Genomic DNA, 10,075 nt, shown 5'->3' with positions numbered 1-10,075 from the left:
CGTTATAACGTCAAAAGATTTCCATACACATATATAAATAAAATAAATATATAATATAATTAAATTAAAAATGATCCGATTGCATTCCTATGCAGATGAGTCAACACATCACGTCATCATTATACAATTAAGATTCTTTCAACCGCCTATAATAAGTTAATTGACGTTTCGATGATAGATGTTTGTGGCATCATTCACCCTTGGGTTGGGAAGGTACAACATTCCTCTGTAATGTTGAGGGCAGGGCTGATGGGAGTCTATAAAGACCCCGCCGCGGACTAGAATATGTGACTGACCATTTCCCCTCCAGTGTCCAGTTGAAGTTGCAGAAGTTACAGGAGCGTCACCATGAGCCGCAGTCCAGAAAGGATGTCTTCATACCGCCGGCATTTCGAGGGCGTCCTGGCGGCCCCTCCTGCCTACCAGCTCCGGGTGTCGAGTCCCTCTCCCACCCGCAGGGACGCGCGCCACCGGTCGGCCAGCTTCACCCGGAGTGGCGGGGCCAAGGGGCGCGGGGCCATCTCCAACAAGGCTCGAGTGACCAGGTATCAAAAGTATTCGTATGCAGAATATGTCATTTCAGAATGATGTTTCATTATGAGGGTAATTATGTATTCATGTTATTTTAATGTTGCAGCTGGTATGGGGCTTAATTCAATATATTGCCAGGGAGTTTGTTAATTTCACCAGGCATGGGATCAATTAAGTATTATCTCTATTTATGATTATACACCATAATGTATTTGACCTGATGTACTGATGTACTCTGAATCTGCAACTAGTAAGTCATAACTTCCCTCTGAAATATAATAGGGTAGAAGTATAAGGTAAAGTACTCAAGTAAAGTACAATCATTTTTATCCCTGGTAACCAGTCATAATGTTGACTTCAATTCACTTAAATTTAAGACTTAATTATTGAGATTTAATTATTGTTTTTACAGTTTCAAGCATAACAGTCATAATCACAGAAAAAAAATCAATACCGATTTATCTAAACTCTTTGCTGGTCCTCTTTACAACAGCGTGAGTATGGGACCGCTGTGCTTCGGTATGTCTATGGGGCTCGGGCCAAAACTGGACCTGGATGCGGCTGCAGCAGAGAACCAGGCCTTTATGATGACCCGCACCACCGAGAGGCAGGAGATGGTGGCCCTCAACGACCGCCTGGCAGTGTATATTGAAAAGGCGAGACTCATTTTCACATTTACTCATGTTCTCTGTCACCGAAGTCATCATCATTCCAATTTCTTCACATCTGAATTTTGCAATCTGCTTTTTCCCTGCATTTATACTCGTAGGTGAGGACACTGGAGTCAAAAAACAAGCTGCTGGAGGCCGAGATTGAGGGCCTGAAGGGCCGCCATGTCAGACCATCAGGCCTCAGGCAGCTGTACGAGTCTCAGCTGAGGGAGCTCAACAGGGACGCTGAGAAAATGAGAGTCCAGAGGGTGAGGGAGGTCATATCTGTTGACCCCAACGTATTTAGATCGTGGATTGTTGTGACTATTGTATATCTCATCCGTGCAGGATATGTCTTTGGCAGCCAAGGAGGCCATGTTGGGCCAGCTGGACGTGCTGAAGGCCAGATACGACGAGGCTGTGGAAGCCCGGAAAAAGACGGAGCACGACATTGAGAATCTCCGTCCGGTAAGAAACAGTTTTCATAACTTCGAATGTAGAGAGAATTCAAAGCTTGTGAACAAAACTGGCTTTTACTTCACCATGATGTGTTCCAATGCCCCAGGATGTGGATAAAGCGACCTCAGCACGGATTGCGCTGGAGAAACAGCTGGAAAACCTGGAGGCCGAGCTGGCCTTCCTGCAGAGAGTCCACAAGGAGGTAATTTATGCTCGTCACTGCAACCGCCAATTATCAGCATGGCATGAAGGGCTCATATAAGCAGAGTGGTTTAATGAGCCTTCCTTAATAACATGAAATGTTTCCATATTACTGCATAGTTTCCACATATTGCTAAAAATCTTAATTACATTATAAAAGAAAGAAGAAATTTGAGGTTCAGGCCACTCTGCTTTAGTGCTGCATCTCTCTTCTCCTAACACTGTATGTTTATGATCCACTGAAAGGAAATTGAGGAGCTGATGCAGCAGATCTACTCTGCGACCTCCAAGGTGGACCTGACCTTTGGCCTCCCTGACCTCTCGTCCGCGCTCAGACAGATTCAGTCTCAATATGACAGCATTGCCGCCAAAAACCTACAGGTAGAGTACAACGATGAATGATGTTCACTTCCAACAACTCTAATGCACAACAGTCTTCAACCACATGGCAGAACTGTGAAATACGTTAGCATTGATTTGTGATCATTAGCATTTGGGCTACAGAGGCTATACTAGGCAGTTATAATGTATTGTTCTCCAGGAAATGGACACTTGGTACGGGACAAAGTTTCAGGACCTGAGCAGCGTCTCCAACAAACGCGTTCAAAGCGTTCGAAATGTGAGGCAGGAAATCACAGGCTATAAGAAGGATGTGAGTATGATTTTTCGGTTATGTTATGGCGACACATTAGCTACTGTTTCGTGGCATAAAACAGCCGTGTCCGTTTATGTGTGTATAGCTCCTCAACAAGGAACGTGAACTGGAGTCGCTGAGGACAAAGAACGAGTATTTGGCGGCTCGGATTCGTGATGCAGCGGAAAAATACAAGAAGGAGAAGGAGGATTTGCAGGTGACTGATGTGATATGCCATCGCAGGATTATAAGACCGTTTCTGGTAATCCTCTGGCCTCAAACTCCTGAAAACAAAGCCAACCGGTTGTATTCTTTCTATTGCACCAGGAGCGCATAGAGGCGATTAAGCTGGATCTGAAGGTGACCAAGGAGAAGATTGCCCTGCTGCTGCGGGAATACCAGGACCTGCTCAATGCAAAGATGGCTCTGGAGATTGAGATCACCACCTACAGGTGAACAAAACATAACCTCATGGCATTTCCACTGTGTGTAAAGCTGATTGCTTGAAACCGAGTAGAAACTATAAGACACACGGGGTATTTTTTTCGTTTCCTATGCATTCTAACTTCACTCCCCTCTGTATATTTGCCAGGAAGCTGATTGAGGGCGAAGACAGCCGTCTGGGCACTATGGTCCAAACTCTGTCCCTAACTGGAGGCCTGCGTCTTAGCTCATGTGTTAGCATGCATGCTACCTCAGCGTTGGTCTCCGATAGCTCGGCCCCTTCAAAGCTGGACGAAGCCCCCAGCAGCCCGACCAGCGCTGTGGCTGAGAAAGCTCCGGCTGTCGCCAGAGTGGAGATGACCTCATCAGACACCCAGACAGACTTAGAGGAGCAGGCAACGGAGACCTCTGAAAGGAAGACCGTCCTCATCAGGTAGAGGCTCATCTCTATAAACAAGGTTCTACGTACAAATCAGTTTTAAATATAACACAGACACATCTTCCGTCTTGTAACCACATTTAGAAAAGATGACATGCATATCGAGGCCTAAAATACAAACAATATTGTTTGATTTGTTTTTGCATTTTGTTTGTTAAGCTTTGATTTATCTAATTTCTTCTCTATTCCTTTTTCTATTGCAAACATATTGTGTTTCCCTGATTTGAGTACTTTCCTTTACAAAAAAATATTATTTAAATTGCCTTTTATTAAATACAATTTGGGATTATCCAATAAACTAAGTAATATTTTAATTTTGATCTCAGTCTGAATCTCTCTTCCTGATATGGTTCAACTTTTTTTCCTCCTCCAGATCAGTTAAGACAGACGAGGACACGTATGAGAGCGACACACAGGAACTCACCATCACCATTTCTGGAGCAGCTGACAACACAGATGTAGAATAGAGCATTTATCGACCAAAATCTCACCGAGTGACCTTTGCTAAACTATATGCGGTCATTTCAACGATTGATTTTTTCCTCCATGGAGACTTTACATTAAGAAAGCTACACACTGTGTCCAGTCGCTCCGCTCTGCCTGCTTCTAAGTCCTTGTCAGCCTCACTGCTGTTCTTTTTTTAATGTTTAATCCTCCTGTGTGTCAGCAAAGTAACCAAATAAACAACAAGCAATCATAGTCGTGGTTTTCGTTTAAATCCAAAGAGACACTTTTCTTTTTCCTTATTTATTTAAAGGAAAGCAGCAAAGGCTTTCTAACGGACATTCAAAGGAAGAACAATTTCTACAAATCCCCTCGTGTAAACCTGTGATTTCTCTGTTTCAAAAAGCAGAGGAGTAACCTACAGTACCCGGTCAACAAGATTCCAATTAGGAGGAAGTTACATAAGAGCACAGGGAAGCGTTGCACCACTGCTCAGCTGTGATGTTAGATTTAGGGACGCATGTAGCGTTACTGAGTTGATCCTTGTCATCGAACTAGACTTGGCCAAAGAGAAAGCTTGTTAGATTGATTTACGAAAAAGATGATTAAAGAATAAGGCTGGAATTATTCTATATTCTATATTCGAAAGCAGCAAAGGCTTTCTAACGGACATTCAAAGGAAGAACAATTGCTACAAATCCCCTCGTGTAAACCTGTGATTTCTCTGTCTCAAAAAGCAGAGGAGTAACCTACAGTACCCGGTCAAAAAGATTCCAATTAGGAGGAAGTTACATAAGAACTGAAAATTGAATCCTTCATCCTCCCATGATTTGTGTGTGAAGACCATTTATGTTTTAATTATTGTAAATGAAGTGTTATTATGAGCGTCATTCGAATTTACAAGCAATGGCAGCCTGTTTGGGATACAATAACAAGCCATGAGTATCATTACTTAAAGTAGCTTAAAACCCCTTCATTGTATTTCCCTGTGTGTTCAAATATTCACACCGACAGACAAATCCAGAGAAACAGAGTGAAGTACCAACCACAATTAACAGTACAAAATCATCTGGTACCTGATCAAACATGAGCTTTTCTGATAAATTACAAAGAGAAAATAATGTTGTCAACTGGGAATGCATTCATAAAAGCACCAATTGATTATTCAGTGTATTGTGATTGTGTGTGTTACTAGTGCAATGGTTGGGGTTCCCCCCCGACTCCCCCAGCGAGACGATAGACCGCCAGGCTGACTTCGTGTGCCAGGGCATCAGCGCTCTCCTGAAACACAATACAACACCCGAATGTATCAGAGGACGAACACAAAAGGAGAGGAACGTGTCCAAAAGTGAATTCTCACCTGCGTTTCTGCCTCGGAGTAAACTCTCACCACGTCCTCGGTGCCGGAGGGCCTCACGAAGGAGCGGGCCCGTCTGTACTTCTTCACTAAGCTGTCGATGGCCTCCTGCAGTCCTGCTGGGCTTACTGCCCGTCTCTCTGCATCTGTGGTGTCTATCACCCTGCGGTCTGACACCTACAGAAAAAAAATAAATAAATCAGACAGTGGAAGTGGCACTGATAGGAGTAGCGATTATGTAGAAAAGAGATCAACTAGAAGTGAAAACTCTTCTCCTGGAGTCTTTGAAAGTCTTGAGCAAGACACTGACACCCTACTAGGTCTATGGTCACTGCAGTCACAGGTACAACCCATGTGATGTCCTGCCTGCCTCTCTGGTTTCACTCAGAAATACGTCCCCGTATGGAAGCTACACACTCTTGAAATGCCGTTTATGCTCTACTTAAATCAAGGTAAACTATATTTTCTTTCAAATGTAAAACTACACTCTAAAAACGCTTAAAATCAAGGGCTTTCAATGCCTGTTTTATTTGTAGCAGACCCTGCACTCTGAGAACCTGACCCACCCGATGGTTTATGACAGAACAATCCGAGAACGAGAAGCCGCCATCGGAAACTGTTTGGAAAAGTGCACACACTTTCAAAAAAACATGAGGCAGGTGATTGGATTATCTTCTCCGGTTCCACAGGATTTACTATCACAACGATTATACATTATAATACATAAATGAATAAGCACCTTGACTTTGAGCTGCCTGTTTGGCAGGTCACAGTAGATGGCGTCCCACTGATGGACGGTCATGCCCTTGATGGCTAATATGGCTTCGATCAGCAGCATGTCAGAAATGGCATCGCCGACAGTCTTCAGAAGATTAAAACACACAACAACACGTCAGAACTAGAAGTGGGTGTAATAACACTGCTGTGTTTGCCTTAACGGTTCAGTGAAACCTGGTTGATGACGTTGATGGTGTTCTGCAGCAGGACGGCTGCTCTCTTCCTCTCGTCGTCGGCGCCGGAGTTCCCGGCGAGCTGCCGGATCTTCTCTTCAGCCGCCGCGCTGAATAACACCTGACAGCATCACATAATTCATTAGTGACAGAAAAGAATGGCTTATATTATTGATCTGTTTAAGTGGGTCTGATGTACTCACAGTTCCATGACCGTTGGCCTCAAAGTACACGCCGATATCAAACTCCTGGGCGGCGTGATGAAGGTGCTTCACTCCAGTTTTCGTACACCTCACTATCACCTAAATCACATGAACACGTGATCTTATCGATATAACGAAAAAATACAGATTTCTGTAAAGCGCACTTGTGTTTTCTCACCTTCATAGTGTCTTCCAAGTAGTTTGTTGAGCTTCCATTAGCATAAGCAGTTTGCACCACTGCTATCTCCAAGTCTAGACCCGCCTGTACGAGCAGAAACAACATATTCACTGAGTATGTTCACATGTGCCTTTTTCCTGGTTTGCATGTGTGAGTTTACCTGTGTGATCAACTCTTTAAGGAACGTGCTGATGAGAGTGGCAACTTTATCTCCATCCAGCAGGTGAAACTGGCCTTCGGCGTCAGCGTAGTAGTAAACTATTCGGTCGGCGTCGCCGTCAAAGGAACAGCAACGCTCCCCGGAGTTCATCTTGAGGCCTTTACAGAGACGGGAGGTACAAGTTGGAAGTGGTAAATTAAAAACAGCACCTATCTTTATTATAGTCAAGTTTTCTCTTGATCATATATATTTATTTGGTTTCTCTAATAAAAGTTAAAACATTTATAAGGACACAGAAATTGGCACAGATGTCATGTAGTCAGTATTTTTTGGGCAATTTGCTGATAAACAGTCTCCATCTTGTGGTCAAACATTGCATCTATGATATTATGAAAAATGTATTGTTTTGTTGTCACTGTTGCGAAGTCGAGAAAGTACAGTCGCACCTGTTGGAGGTTTTTGCTGCACTTTGACAAAGTCAGCCCCACACTGGTGGTTGAGCTTTCCGCTACTGCCGTCATTGAACAGCGATATATGCAGCTCCCTCTTGATGTAACTCTCCATCTCACGCACCTTTAGGGCCCCGATGCCGTTAGCGCCGTCCACGGAGAGGTGCTTCTGGTCGTCTGTGCAATTAGACGCCTAACAGAGCAAAGAAAACGTGGCGGTAAGGAGAAAGCACTGGCTCCAGGATGGATGGATATATTGCAAAAAATATATATAAATGAAGTCACAAGAACACCTGACACACCCCGATTTCTTACATTCTTTGTAAGTTGTATGAAAGCTTGGCTGAGTTTCTTATAGTATCCCTCCACTGTGGCTTCTCCATATTTGCCCTGTGTGTTCTGACAGCAAACCATGTAGTGGAGCTGTGGGGTCGTCACTAAACCGTAGTCTGATGGAATCAGAGGAGAGTGTTATAGAAGGTATAGAAATGAAAAAGTACGTAAAAAAAATGAGTAAGTAAGCCTACCTTTGCTGTGACCACCGAGTGCAGCTACTCCATCCAATACAGCCTGTGAAAGGCTGACGCTGCTGCTTCTGTAGTTAAAGGACACGTGTGTGTTTTAGTGTTTTGGAGAGTGAAATAATTAGCTGCCAATAAAACACTTAAGAGACATAAAAAGACAGAAAACCGTGTGTTCCTTCTCTACCATTACCTGGACAACGTATTCTCAATTTTTTTCGTGTATTATCCTACGAATTTCAAAATGACACTAGTGGTCATGCACGATTTTTTCGTGTTTTATACTATGAATATCAAAATGAGTGCACATGCGCGATTCCCTGCAGTGAAAAATGGCTTCCATTCCTTTCATTCATAATGGAAAATGCAGCATAATGCAGCATTTTAAAGCTGTTTCGGCATTAAAGTACGTTTTGATGACATTCCTAGCGAAAAATATGCATTTTCTTCTCATATTAATCCTTCAGTGAATGTATATGATCTTTCGTTTGTTGGTTAGGGTGAAAGTCAAGTTTAGGATTAGAATTGGAGGAGCCTGGGATCAAACCGGCGATCTTGCGGTCGCCGGCTAACCTCCTCTACCTCCTGAGCTAAACCCCCCGAAGGTTATGGGCAGGTTTAGGTCTGATGGTCTCTAACTACCAGCATAAAGCGCATCGTTTACGTGACTTCGGCTCTGTGTAATACGTAGGAAGTCATACGAAAATATCGTGCTTTACTTTTCATACTTTTTAATACGAAAGCTGAGTGAGAGCAGCCTGACCTGGATGACCCAGGTGTATGGAGAGGACTGAATATCATACCTGGTGTCTTTGCCCACAAACACGTAGGCCTCCTGGCTCATGTTTACAGCCTCCTTATCTATAATGTTCTTCAGGGCAGCGAGCAAATCTTCCTGCTCCGCGTTGGCCAGCTGGGTGGCGTACACCTCCCATGTGGGCGTCACCATCTCCCCCATGGGATCAACCAGCTTCACCCCGTTGTCCTCCTACCCAGGTGAGAGAGACAGGAAGAAGGAGGGAGCATTATTGTTTAAACTGGTAGGATCACATCTAATTAGTCAAGGGAGAGGCTGAACCTGTAAACAAGGACATGGGTCGAATATAAAACCAATAATCCAAGATAGCAACACAGGATATGAATTTACAATCTTACGGGGAAGTCACAAAGAGACGTTAATATTTCTGAATGCGTTTCTCACCTCAGGGTTGTGTGATGCAGTGACCATGACCCCGATGGTGGCTTTGGTCTTTTTGGAGCGGAGCGTGGCCAACAGCCCCATCCTGAACATGATGTGGTCCAGATGTTTGGCGTTGGTCCTGAAACCAGCGGTGCCGTACTGCAGAATTAACCCCACGGGCTTCGGGTGCAGACCGGACTGCTTGGATACTTCTTCAAACTGGGCCATCGCTGAAACACATTATTAAAAAGGCGTTAAAATCAGACCAGTCGCTGGAAGAAACATATTAATAACACAATGTTTACTTCATTTAAAGTAGAGTATGACCAAAATGTATCAGTAAGTTTAAAATACAGTAATATTAGAGGTTTATTTTTCACTTTATATTATTATTAATGTATTAGGAAGCATTTTGATATGAATGTGAAAGATTTCACCTAGAAAACATACAAGAGATTTATTTTTATTTAGATTAATTAAAAGATAATATAACAATAAGCTTTTATAAACGTATCAAAGGACGAGGAGAGGGCAAAGTCTGCGGAGATTTACAGCAGCAGTCTGTCTCCGACCGAACCTCAATGAAATGAATCATATCAAATTGAATGACAGAGCAACTCACTTTGACTTCACATTAACTCACTGAAAACTAACTGAAAATACGTCGACGCGGTGACGTAATGGCGCCGAAGGTAAGCGGCAACCCGAGGAAAAACAATGTAAGCGCATTGAGTTGTTTTAATTCACTTACTGAGTTGTTTTCTGGCTGTTCGGCAGCGAAGTGTAGTCAATTAAACGCTTCCTGGTTCTTCAGCTGACGACGTGGCTGCAGTTCCGCGTACGTCACGTGACGCAAGTACGCATAGCGTGCGTGCATGAATTCCTTCCCCCCAACGCCTGGCAATGTTGTGATCATCTGTATCCTTTGTATACGTTTCTGTATAATTGTGTATGATATATTGTAAATTTTGTACTTTATATTTTTCAATAAAGAATTGATAAAAAAAATTGTGGAAAAAAATAAATAAATAAAATATTCCTCCCCAGTATACTCTCTATATGAAATGTTTTCATTTAATTTTTCATCCATGCTGCTAAAATAAATTAAAAAAAAATGATTTATTGCAATTCCGCTTCGAACCACTGTAGGCAAAAATATCTCCAAGGAAAGCATTAACAGGGCAAATTAAAAACCCGGATCATAAGCACACATCTAAACACTGCCGTGACATATCTGGGAAATTAGAGTGTCTGCTAAAATCTAGGCCAGCAGAA

General features: G+C 43.1%; 2 protein-coding genes across 2 annotated transcripts; one reads left to right on the top strand and one right to left on the bottom strand.

Moving 5' to 3' along the window:
• Positions 1 to 178: 178 nt before the first annotated feature.
• Positions 179 to 3,897, top strand: ngs (notochord granular surface; the record flags this gene model as incomplete). Its single annotated transcript, XM_084030926.1, is given in 14 exon segments — positions 179 to 229; positions 232 to 268; positions 271 to 340; positions 342 to 545; positions 1,025 to 1,187; positions 1,301 to 1,450; positions 1,530 to 1,649; positions 1,747 to 1,842; positions 2,088 to 2,222; positions 2,383 to 2,493; positions 2,582 to 2,692; positions 2,803 to 2,927; positions 3,068 to 3,352; positions 3,732 to 3,897. Coding segments are annotated over 14 exon segments (1,752 nt in total). The 3' UTR covers positions 3,826 to 3,897.
• Positions 3,898 to 4,114: 217 nt separating this feature from the next.
• pgm3 (phosphoglucomutase 3) lies at positions 4,115 to 9,691 on the bottom strand. The gene is made up of 13 exons (XM_084031179.1): positions 9,552 to 9,691; positions 8,822 to 9,030; positions 8,424 to 8,608; positions 7,627 to 7,694; positions 7,415 to 7,548; positions 7,097 to 7,292; positions 6,651 to 6,808; positions 6,491 to 6,574; positions 6,313 to 6,411; positions 6,111 to 6,230; positions 5,899 to 6,021; positions 5,163 to 5,336; positions 4,115 to 5,083 (listed from the first exon to the last, which is right to left on the bottom strand). Exons 2-13 carry the CDS (start codon positions 9,026 to 9,028, stop codon positions 4,994 to 4,996), a joined length of 1,638 nt encoding a protein of 545 aa, XP_083887305.1. The 5' UTR covers positions 9,029 to 9,030; positions 9,552 to 9,691; the 3' UTR covers positions 4,115 to 4,993.
• Between the last annotated feature and the right edge of the window lie 384 nt (positions 9,692 to 10,075).

This window comes from Eutrigla gurnardus, assembly GCF_963514095.1.
Source record: "Eutrigla gurnardus genome assembly, chromosome: 16".
Taxonomy (NCBI): Eukaryota; Metazoa; Chordata; class Actinopteri; order Perciformes; family Triglidae; genus Eutrigla; species Eutrigla gurnardus.
This window is presented reverse-complemented; position numbering and strand designations above follow the sequence as displayed.